The 13,019-nt window shown below is 36.5% G+C and overlaps 1 protein-coding gene across 6 annotated transcripts in view; it reads right to left on the bottom strand.

The window, feature by feature from the left end:
* LOC138705801 (uncharacterized) overlaps positions 1-13,019 on the bottom strand; it is a 109,898-nt gene that overhangs the window by 36,701 nt on the left and 60,178 nt on the right. The window contains exon 1 of one of the 6 annotated variants that reach the window (XM_069834446.1): positions 1,744-1,884. The exons of the other annotated variants lie outside the window; for them this stretch is intronic. Within the exon in view, the coding sequence (XP_069690547.1) occupies positions 1,744-1,776 (33 nt within the window). The 5' untranslated portion in view covers positions 1,777-1,884. Of the gene's footprint in view, positions 1-1,743; positions 1,885-13,019 lie in introns of those variants that run through there. 6 annotated transcript variants of the gene reach the window in all.

The raw sequence follows: 13,019 nt of genomic DNA, 5'->3' as shown, positions 1-13,019 counted from the left end.
GAGTGTTAGTTGGGAGACCGGAGGGAAAAAGACCTTTGGGTAGGCCGAGACGTATATGGGAAGATAATATTAAAATGGATTTGAGGGAGGTGGGATATGATGATAGAGACTGGATTAATCTTGCTCAGGATAGGGACCAATGGCGGGCTTATGTGAGGGTGGCAATGAACCTCCAGGTTCCTTAAAAGCCAGTAAGTAAGTAAGAAAGAGTAAATAAATTCTAATTATCAGATTGAAGGGCAGCCATACAGACTATAATCTTACAACAGATCACGAAAAAGGCTAAAATAGCCTACAAGATTTAAAAAAGATGCGTTATCTAACTAAACTACAGAAAAAAAATAGTTGTTTCCTTCCCATTGTGACATGAAAGAAATGAAACAGTAGACTTTTGGCTAAAAAGAAAACTGAAATTTTACAACAATTCAATAACAATTATTCTGTAAAACAACTAATCAGAAGTAAATTCAGATCTGCCCAAAACAATAAAATTTGGATGGAGCAAATGATACAACCTGGAAATTTTGAATGGTTAACCCCAAGATAATCCCTCAAGGGCCTCATAAATCAGGTTGATAACAAGTCATGTCACGATTGTTTGACAAGCCACCTGCACAGGATAGGAATTTCTTATACATCAGCCCATGTATTGTGTGATGCAAATGAAGAAATGAACGTGAAACATGTCCAGGGATGCAAAGCATTGCTAGAACAAGATAACATCATACAAAAATATTGGAGTGCAAGACAGCGATTGACTTATTGTCAAGTGCCTAGACACTGGACCAACAACAATATATCACCTGTACAATATAAGTACAACATTCGTATTTGAAAATATGTAACATTCAGAAAAGTAAACATTACACTACAACCAGATGAAGCTCATGCTGTAAACCTGCTGCATTCCTATGTGGGCTGTACTTTATAATTTGGGTGCGCAACTTGAATAAAATCGATTAGGCACGTTACACATCGGGTGATGCAAGAAACATGATGCATGGCACATGGAGCGTGACACATAACGCCATGTTATTTGATGTAATGAGTCGTTCAGTATGGAGTCATCGGATGATGAAGATCTCCTGCTATAGGCAATAATAAGAATGCGAAGATAAAGGTGTAGGTTTTGGATTCATTGGTTGAAAATCGTGGTGCTTGTAATGTTTTATTGGTAGAGTTAGCACAGCATCCAGATAAATTCACAGAATATTACAGAATGTCGAAAGAATTATTTGAAGATGCGACAAATTGTGAATATTCCTAATAGATGGAAAACATGTATGAGCATTACACAAGCACATGGAATTTTCACTCTGATTTCTGTTGAAGACTTGGGTAGAAATAGTATTGGTGCTATGGTTGCCAACTGTTTTTGAAGAAAATATGGGAGACTAAGTGGTCTACAATATTTCACCTAAAAAATTGAAAAATTATTCAATTCAGTTAGCGGCACTAAAAACAATTTTATTCTACATTTTGGCAGTTAGGCTTAAATTAAAGTATTTTGAGATATTTTACCTAGCGTAATAGTTTCAAACAAATTGTAAAAATTTCCTACATGAGTAATTGAAGTTGACTGTGATTTGCAGTTCTGATTTGATTAAAGTGTCGCGCTCCTTTTTCGGACATCTGAGGATTGCGAGACTTCATATGTGAGTATAGGTATATATCAATGCTAACAAGCTTGTTAAAATTGGCCATAAAGTCATTTAAATATGTGCTCCTGCATATAAGACTTACCAGTGTATGTCTAAAATGCAGGTAGCAGGCCATTGATGATATAATGAGGAGAGTTTGGCTGGCACCGTGGATTGTGTCCCGGCATAGCTCAGTTGGAAAGAGCGCTCAGCACGCAGAGTTGAGAGGTCCTGGGTTCGATTCCCGGTGATGGAACGAATTTTTCTCAAAATTAATAGGTATCTACATGTTGACTACTAACAAAAAATAGTAGTCTCGATTATTTAATGAGGTTGGCGAGACCTCATATATGAATGTATGTATATATATGTTCACTTACTGTTCATAAAAGAAAACACTCTTTGTATAAGCTTAGCTGCACATTTCAGTCCATCTCTGGAACAACAGAATCCATCATATAAATCACCTTCAACTATGTGAAAATTAAATGTTTCAATTAATTTTTACATTATGTAAAAATAAGGTAGAAAAAGGCTCAAAGAGAAGAGAAATGCGGAAGTCGGGAGACTGTTAAAAATTGGATGGTGCTGTATGTTCAAAAATGGGCAAACCAATGTCCATGATGAAGAGAGAAGTGGTCGACCGAGTATCGTGAATGCAGATCTGATTCGTTTGGTTGACGAAAAGGTTAGAGCAAACCGCAGATTTCCCATGTCAGAGCTGAGTGGGGATTTTCCACAGTTTAGTCGTACTCTTCTGTACAAAATGATTACCAAAGATTTGGGCTACTGGAAACTTTCTGCCAGATAAGTGCCTAAACTTCTTTCTGAGGAACAAAAGGCTTAGCGAATGGGAGCAGCACTGTCCTTTCTTGAGCGTTACAAAAGAGAAGGCGATGCTTTTCTCGATCAGATTGTGACAGGAGATGAGACTTGGGTGCGTATGTGAATGCAGAAACAAAGCTTCAATCAATGCAGTGGGACCATACTCACTCCCCGAAAAAACCCACAAAGTGTCGTCAAACACTTTCCACGAGGAAACCTATGGCAACTGTGTTCTGGGACAGAAAAGGAATTTTGCTAGTGGAGTTCTTGGAGAGGAATGCCACAATTAACGCTGAGTGTTACTGTAACACACTAACAAACTTGAAAAGGGCCATTCAAAACAAACGTCGTGGCATGTTGAGCTCTGGGGTGATTTTCCTGCATGGCAACGCCCGGCTGCATATAGTGCGTCGTAATGCGACCAAACTGCAAGAGTTCAACTGGGAAGTATTGGATCATCCTCCCTATAGCCCAGATTTGGTGCCTAGCGATTACCATCTCTTCATGCATATGAAGACGTGGCTTGGCTCGAAGTGCTTTGACGATGACGAAGAGTTGAAAACCAGCGTCGTAAGTTGGCCGAATTCTACGATTGCAGAATTTCAAAGCTCGTCAAACGCTATGACAAGTGTCTCAATGTGACTGGGAACTGTGTGGAAAAATAAATTAGAGTGTACAATTTCAAACGTATTGTAACCCAATTCTGTAACGTCATTCACAGGTTTGTAAGAAATAAACGGTTACTTTATGAATAGCCCTCGTAGAACAAAGGTACATATTGTTTGCGTAGGCTTCCACGGCTGGTGTACATGGTGTGTGGATAAGCTTCAGGGCTTCTACCGCGTTGTCTTGGTGTTATTGGCTGACGTTTCGACTGCTGTGTTGTGGTCATCTTCAGAGCAGTTGTTGGATGCTCTGCTCTGAAGATGACCACAACACAGCGGTCGAAACGTCAGCCAATAACACCAAGACAACGCGGTAGAAGCCCTAAAGCTTATCCACACACCAAAGATACATATTGCTTTTTATATAAAAACATTCTAGCATCCCCAGAAAGAGTAAGTTACATACTCGTGCTCAAAGGGCATTCCACATAACGTTAAGATATTTTATTAAATACTATAACAGAGTAAAAAATAAAAAAAAATAAAAAAGAACAAGAAAAAACATATCACAATAATTTAACTTTAAATTTTCTCTCTACACAGCAATTTTTAATTTAATTTTTTAAATAAGGAGCATTAGTAAATTGTATATTTGGGAATTTAGCTATTAAGGTATGTTATAAAGCCTTGGACCGAAGTTGCTACTGTGATTATATGCTACAGCTGTGATACATTTAGGTTCTGTTAAGCATAATATATGTTTTCTGATCTTTTGGTTTTATATTTGTCAGTGATGTCAAAGCAAGCGCATTTTTCTGACCTTGACGTCATGCACAGACATCAAGCGCTAAGTATGGAAAGAGGAAGGATTGTGTACATAAGTAAGCAGCCTCTAGGATTAAGAAAACAGTGGTGCACAAACTTCAAACAGAACGTGACATTTTATGTCGTTATTTTTATATGGCTTCTTTCTGTTTGATATTATCTACATTGTCTGTAAAACAAAAGTACTAATACCAATTTCTTAATATTGCAGTTGTGTTTTAAATGTTAATAACATAATAAAGAGATAAGAAGGAATATTCACATAAATTCCATAGTAGTACAACTATCCTGTACTAAATGGATGAAACACATCATTCATAAAGAAAGTGATATCCCAAAAAAAGAGATTGGGTATGACATGACAAGTGTAATTGATTAAGTGTAATTAATATCCCGTAACAAAACTCTTATCGCATTATGCTTTTAAGGTGCTATTGGTGAGCAACTTCCTATCATCAGAATATTAAATTATTTTCTCGAAATGTGCTGAAGCTATAGAGCTGACATTTTTACAATACATGGGGACGCATCTTTTGCTTATGATGTAACAGTAGTTGCTCTGTTAATAATTCATTTCCATGCGAATATTTTCAAAACTTTCAATACACTATCTTCAGTAATATGCATTTACGGTATATTAAATTAACGAAAACATTCTGTAAGGCTACTAAATAAATAGGCCTATATCTGAAAATTTCAGTTTTCTATAAAGAAAGTTGAGAAAATATTTCTTTTGAACAATCAAACTTGTGAAAAGTGAACATTGAAATTAAAACTTACATTCTTATAATGCACTTATACTTCCAGACAAATCTAAAAATTAACATGGATACAGTTTTAATAAGTTCTCTTCCCTTTATCTATTGAATCAGTGCTGGCCATCCCTGAACATAGCTCGACCAAGCGGCATATACGACCTCTTTCTTCTGTCTCTTTCCTTTCAGCTGTAAAGTGCTCAGGGTCTCCTGAGCTCTAAAGCACGCGCTTGCTCCTGTGGGCATCAATTGAAATCACTGATTTATGTGAATATAAATTAAATATATTTCGGTTTTTATGTACGAAATTCAATAATACATTGTTATAAATTTAATGGAAGTCAAATATTTTAAATCCTGAATACAACAGTTCTGAAGGGTAATCAAGAGTTTATTAAGGCATAATTGTATTATTCTTTTTTGTAGCAGAGTTATTGGCATGAGGGAGGTACTATTAGCATTGTATTAACTTCGTACTTTCTTAAACATCAACCATAGTACACCAACTATTTACTTTTCTTACACATACTGCTACCACCACCATCATTAAAAATTTTCATCAACACTTCAACCATTAATGCTTCATTATACTACTCTGATTGCTCTCTGCAATTTTTTTAGTTGGTTATTTAACGACCCTGTATTAACTACTAGGATATTTGGCATTGATTGTATTGGTAATAGCGTGATGGTATTTGGCAAGATGAGGCCGAGAGTTCACCATAGATTACCTGACATTCGCATTCGTCTTATGGTTGGAGAAAACCTCGGAAAAAACTACCAGTAATGAGCACAAGCTGGAATCTAACCCATGCCCAAGTGCAACTTTGGATCAGCAGGATCCTTGTCCTTGTAAGCTTTTTATTTGTTATACACATTAATGATAACATTTTCACAATTCACTTTTTTGCTTTAAAAAGCTAACAATTATTGTGTCTACTTACTGATTGATGTCCACGTTTTTCTTCAGTGATACCGTACACCGCAGCATAGAATAATGAATCCACAGAGAACTTGATTTCTTCTTTTCACTTTTCATTGAAAAATATTCCAGCATAAACTTTTCAGAAATATTCTCTACTTTTTTTTTTTACACCACTCTTCAAACTTCTTATATTCCTCTTCATACCTCTGTCACGATTTTGTTGGAATTAATAAATCAGTACAGCTGTTAATGCAATACCATTGACACTTATATTTATAAATAGTCATGGTGACAGTACCGACAATAATAACATTCTTCAAATGTTTCTTGTACATGGCCCTCTATATGAATCGATCACCTACAAAGCAAATGTATATAGCTTCAAATGTTTCTCGTACAAGGCCCTCTATATGAATCGATCACCTACAAAGCAAATGTATATAGCTGGCAATAAAAATTTTACATTTAGACAATATTCAATTTTACATTATTTTTTTTATCAAAGCAGATGAAACTTTGTACGGTACACATGTCGTAACTTCATATTACAATAGTAGACTGGTTATCAAACTCGGCCTGCAGCCTTGTTTGGTGTGTTTTGTGCATTTATAATCGTTAGTTGAGTGTTTAGTTTTGTGTTGTGGGTTTATATTCGTTTGCTGAGTGTCTCATTTACACAGAAACATTTACATAGACCTAAAAATAGTGAAATAAGTATAGTTGTAGTGTTCAGTTTATTTATCGTTGTTTTATTTAGTTGGATAAGTTGTAAATTATGCCTAAGAAGAAAAGTATTAGATCTGTACTTAGTTCTGCTCTGAATGAAAGAAGATGGGGTCCTAAAACAGTGAAACAAATTGAGAAAAAATTCTCGTTTTTCATGAAATTGTAGCTTAATGTAGGTGTTCGAAGTGACCACCATCAGCATCCAAACACTATTGATGCCGCTGAACTGCTCCACGAACTAAGTTCCGTAATGTGTCCAGTGTCATAGCTGCACATGACGTTAAATTTTGATTTGTTCTCGTAGCACATCCAGTGTAGCTCACGTTTCCCAATAAACAACATCCTTTAGGGTCCCCCATATGTAGAAATTGGTGTTAGGTCTGGGGACTGTGCTGCGTACTCGACAGCACCTCTTCGACCTATCCATTAAGCTACAATTTCCCCGAAAATGAGAATTTTATCTGAATTTGTTCTTAAGTTATTTATAAACAAACAGTGTATACTTTTTTTGGGCTAATCTGTATTTTAAGTCATGTTATGTTACATTAAAATTAAATTTCAAATCAAAATTCTGAAGAAATTTTAAGAAAACAGTAATAATAAATCTTGGTCAGTATTACTTACTGAAAAAGAATATATAAGGTATCTGATTCTTTTCGACATGATTCAGTAGCAAAATTTCGGATGCTAACTGGTCATGACTGTTTGCAGCATCCTGTTTAAAATTGAAATTTTTTGTTCACCAAAATGCATCCTGTGTAATCTAGAAGACTCTTTGATGAATCAAGAACATTTACGAAAATGTCCAGCTTTGGCATCAGATTTTTTGGATTCGGACTCTAAATTATACTGCAAAGTTAGAAGGTGAATGGAGAACTTCCAAGTGTCTGGGCAATAGATACTGCTGCTGCTACTATGTTACATTAAACCAAGTTTTATTTAATTTCCATTTCGACATGTACAAAACACAGTTCTGAATTCATTTATACTTTAGATTGCATTAATGCAATTTCTCCAAAGTATCATTTGTCTCTACTTGGCAATGCATAAACAATGTCACATTACAAAAATTCTGCTAACAAGTTTGGAGTTAGACCTTCTATATAACCCTAAATTATATGTGTTTTTTAGGTTTTCACGGTGAATGTGATTTGGATATTGCACTATGTCCTGGAGCTAACATTTCTAACGTTTCGAAACTACATACAGGTTCCATGATCAGGGCAGAGAGCCTAGGCAAGACCAGACAGTTCGCCTACTCTGCTGGGCATGTAGCGCCTGGCCGTTCCACGTGCTGAGCTCAAATGACAAATTCTGAGGGGAATATCTGTCAGTGACTAAGCTCTTAAGAGGCTTTTGAGGCTCATATAGCCTACCGGTACATATATATTCTTATATGAGGTCTCGCCATCCTCATTGAATAATCAATGAATCGATTCCAGGTGCTGGAACGAATTTTTCTCAAATTAATAGATATTTACAGTATAGCTATCAGAATGCTGCATTGGAGTTAAATCGCTCGCTTGAACTTGGTCGAGTGTCGCACCCTTGAGTGAGGTAAGATCGGTCGTGATACGCTCGTAATAAATAGAAGCACAGTACAAGGTCACCTCACCAACATGTCTTATCTTGTATGGAAGGCGGCAAATAAGATACACATATGTTTTGCTCACACGGTAAAAATAAGGCTTTATTTTCTGCGTTTATGACAAACGTTTAATGGAACAGTCAGTGGAACGTACCAAAACAGGAACATGAAGTTATAAATAGAATAGTATGAAAAACTTCGATATACAGTTATTATTGCTAATTCATAATTATTCAGTATTTGATTTATCACATATATAATTTGATAGGTCCATACATAGATGACTGAACGAATTGAGCAAAGATACTGCATCAAATTTTGTCTAAAGCTTGGTGATTCTCAAAGTCAAACAATTCGTAAGATTCAGCAGGTGTTTGGGGAAGATGTGATGGGTGTAACACAAATTATGGAGTGGTTCAACCGACTCAAAGATGGCCGCACATCAGCGGAGAGTGAGCAGCATTGTGGCAGGCTCCAAACTCTTCGGAGTGGAGCCGCTGTTGAGAGGGTGCGAAATTTGGTGATGGCAGATCGTCGTTTGACCGTGCGGGAGATTGCCGAAGAGATTGGAGTGAGTAAAGATTCTGCACATGCAATTTTGCGTGATGATTTGAACATGAACCGAGTGGCTGCGAAATTCGTGCCCAAGTTGTTGTCCCCGGAACAAAAAGACCTCTGTCGTGACGTTGCACAGGACCTTCTGGACACCGCCAACACTGATCCTGGGTTTCTGAACATCGTGATAACTGGAGATGAGTCATGGGTGTACGGGTACGACCCAGAAACAAAAAGACAGTCGTCGCAATGGAAGCATCCCGAGTCTCCAAGGCCGAAGAAAGCGCAGCAGGTGCGAAGCAAAATCAAGGTGATGCTGACTGTTTTCTTTGATGTCCGTGGAATTGTGCATCACGAATACGCACCGGAAGGACAAACGGTGACAAAGGAGTACTATCACGATGTTCTCCGGCGACTCCGTGATGCAGTTCGGCGCAAAAGACCAGACATGTGGACAGCGAACAACTGGCACTTGCATCACGACAACGCCGCCGCACATTCATCCCAATTGATCCACACTTTCTTGGCCAAACATGGAATTACAACCGTTCGCCAACCTCCCTACTCTCCAGACCTGGCTCCTTGCGACTTCTGGTTGTTTCCAAAATTGAAGACACCACTGAAAGGATCCCGTTTTGAGAGTAGAGAAGAGATAATGCGGAATGCGACGACGGAGCTGAACACCATTCCAAAAGAAGACTTCCAGAGGTGTTTCTGGCAGTGGAAGGATCGATGGGCTAAGTGTGTGCAAGCACAAGGGGCCTACTTTGAAGGGGATTAGGGTCCCAACCCCGTCAGGTGTTTGAAATATTTTTTCTGGCTAAAGGTCGGATACTTTTTAGACAGGCCTCGTATACTTAATACACAATTACAGTTCAATACCCACACATTATTCGACATCATGATACATAGCACACAAACAAACACCCCCACCATAGGAGCAACTCACCCCCACCCCTACAACTGACGAATGCAAATGGCAGTATGCAAGATCAACAGGAACATCAGTAGTTCGTAGGATACTGAAGATGATGCAGAACCGGCATCAAAACGGGCTGTCTGTCTAAGGTACATAATCTTTTTAAAAAATTTTAACACTTTTAACGTGTATTTAAACAATTATAAATTTTTTAAACAAAGTGTTAACATGAACCAGAATCAATGACATTAAAAGTAGCTCGTGATTCAGCCAGAAAACAAGCAGAAGAGAACAGTAATAGAGACAATTTTATAGATTGGAAGCTTGTAAAGTGGCCACATTTAAGAAAGAAGTACTCTCAGCCAAAAGGCAAAGTTTTAACAATTTCATCTCTAAAATGGTCTATAGAAAAGATGGTATAAAAGCTTACCCGAATTTATATCTAATATCACAAAGAGTAATCCACCAAGTAACTCACTTATAATTTACAAAAATACACAACTAACAGACCCCCAGGTTATTGAAAATGCCTTTCTAAGTACATATGCAATAATACATAGAATCACAACAACTCACAAAAAGTTAGAAAAAAGCATGAAAAAAATATGAAGGTGAACAAAAGAAGTGTGTTTGCATGAACACAAGAGAAGTGTTTGTTGCTAGTTTCACAATTCATGAACTAGATGCAGCTATTGGGACTCTTAAATGCAATGAAGTCTCTGGTCCAGATTTAATTCATTCAGAATTTATCAAGAACCTTGGAGACAAGTCTTAAAACCATACTGAACGTTTTACAGTACCAGGATCTGCTAACTGAAAAAGAAAACCATTACCAGTATTATACCCATTTTGAAGAAAGGTAAAACTTCATCTAATATTAATAACTACAGACCTATTTCTCTGACAAGCCAGATATGGAAAATATGGAAAGAATGATTGCTGCACATCTCAATTCGTTCCTTGAATTCAACAACTTGTTTTCAAAATAGCAATCTGGGTTTATACAATACCACTCACCCAGTGGTGATATTCAAAAAGTTTAACAATCAGTTCTCTCGTGTATGTTAAACATATACAGTATATGCCCATGGTAATTCCAAATATTACCTAGAAATATTTTAACAACCGGTTCGTCAATACTGGTGCGAGCTGGCCGAATATCACCACTGCACTCACCTAACGAACAAGTTGTTTATTTCAGTCAGAGTGTTAAAAAAGCCATGAACAAAAAAGAACAGACTGCAGTTGTTCATATTTAAAAAAAATTTCTTGAGTTGTCAGATTTCTGTCATCACTTACTTTTTAGTTTCACAAAAATTAGACTTCAACAAACAAAATTTGATAACACAATCTCAAGGGAAAAAATGGAACTCTCTGCATCATAATCCACAGTTAATTCCCAATTTACAGCGCAAATCGTCTGTAATTGCTTTTAGATTGGCAACAGGCCATGACTGTTTGGCCAAGCACCTGCATAGAATTGCACTATATCAATCCCCTAACTGCTCATTGTGCAATTCAAATCAAGAAATGGATTCTGAACACCTCAAAATCTGTGCTTCAGTGGCTGACCATGACAATATCTTTGAAAAATATTGGAGTGCAAGAGGTTAAATGACTTTATTGTCAAACACCTGGCATGAGAAAACAACAACTTACTTACAAATGGCTTTTAAGGAACCCGGAGGTTCATTGCTGCCCTCACATAAGCCCGCCATCGGTCCCTATCCTGAACAAGATTAATCCAGTCTCTACCATCATATCCCACCTCCCTCAAATCCATTTTTTATATTATCCTCCCATCTACGTCTCGGTCTCCCCAAAGATCTTTCTCTCTCCAGCCTCCGAAATAACACTCTATATGCATTTCTGGGTTCGCTCATACGTGCTACATACCCTGCTCATCTCAAACGTCTGGATTTAATATTCCTAATTATGTCACATTATCAATATTCCCTTCAGGTAAAAATTAATTATGATTACATTAGTAATTCAAATTATTATAATCAATAATATTCATAATAATACATGCACACACTTATAAATGCTATCACTGAATATCTATACATAAAACTTCCCTAGAGGAACACAAAGAGATTCACTACAAGCACCTATTGGCGAGCGAACGACTGACAGAGAGAAATGTTTTGCAAGTGGACTTTATGCCTGACCAGGAACCAGTACCTGCGTTTTAAATCTCAACAGTTGCGAGGTTGTCAAATCTTTTGCGAGAGTTGTACCAGTAAACTTTTTGTTTTTTAATTTTCTCATGTATCCCTTAATGAATTTATTCTTTTTAGCCTCATTTTTTATATTACAGAGAATGGATTTTGCTTCTGCATTGAACTGACGCACACTTCAATCCTATTGGTATTATATTTGCCTCTTTGTCTCATTATATGGTTCTTTGCTTCAGTAAAGTCTCATTTTACAAACCTATGGATCAACAATTGGCTCTCTTCTGACAAAGGAAAAATTTTACAGTCTGTACAAAAGAAACCAAATGACCTGGAAATGTACAAAAACTTGCCCAGACATGTTCAAACATTTTTAACAAGAGCCAGAACAGGTCACATTGCCACTCAATTATACCTACACCGATTTCACATTTCTGATAATCCTACTTGTCTGTGGTGTAATAATCATGATGAAGATCTGGAACACATTCTTCTATACTGTCCATCCATAAACCACAAAAGAAGTAAATTAAAATCATCAGTACCAGTTGCAGAAGACACAGCCCTGCAGTATATATTGACTACACCCCACCTCTGGCTACTAGCAACAGGCATCTATAATGAACACCGATCAAAATACCTCTCATTTCTCGTGAAAAACAACTGAATAGACTGTTGTCAGCAAACAGCTGGATACATTAAGAAGATTGATTGATGTATCCCTTAATGAAATAAGCTGAACATTTACAAGGTTTTTATTCACATCTTCATTCACAAAAACCACTACTTGAAATAAAAATTTTTTCTGCCATATCTTAAAATTTCGAAATTTTGGAATCTTTTTTTGTACAACCAAACATCATTTCCCCCTTAGCTCCCACAATTTTAAAAGTATTTTTAAACTCTTGTGTCCATCCTGTTCCAGTAGGTTGTGGCAGCAGTGTGAATTAATATCATCCAATTATTTGTAGTGTTACTGTAGTTAGTAATTTTTAAATTTTTTAAATTTTCCTGAAAATTTTCATTCAAATATTTTTTTTATTTCTTCTATTAGTAATAAGATATTAATTTACATTTTGGATCATGATATATATATCATCCACGTAAAATTTCATGCAATTATCTTTAATAGTTTCTTCATTATGAGGGAAATGGTTTGAAAATTTAAAAAAATTTTAACTTTCAGAGAACAAGCGACAAACTTACAGACAGGTGGTGTTGACTAGAACTCTCTTGGTGCATATTTTGGGCCATAGCTCGGAAACTAATTTAGGAATTTATCAAATTCTTTCACAGACAAAAAGAGAAAATTCTGTACTCCAGATTTTGGACAAAATAAAATATATCTGTTTTTTGTATCAGTTAAGCTGGAAGTTCCCCCTAAAATAATTTTAGGTTACTTTTGTAATATTAGGAGAATCAGTATGAGCATTAAAAAATATATAACCTAGAACAGAATTTCAGCAGTATAACAAGTCG

The sequence above is a fragment of the Periplaneta americana genome, chromosome 9 (assembly GCF_040183065.1).
Source record: "Periplaneta americana isolate PAMFEO1 chromosome 9, P.americana_PAMFEO1_priV1, whole genome shotgun sequence".
Taxonomy (NCBI): domain Eukaryota; kingdom Metazoa; phylum Arthropoda; class Insecta; order Blattodea; family Blattidae; genus Periplaneta; species Periplaneta americana.
This window is presented reverse-complemented; position numbering and strand designations above follow the sequence as displayed.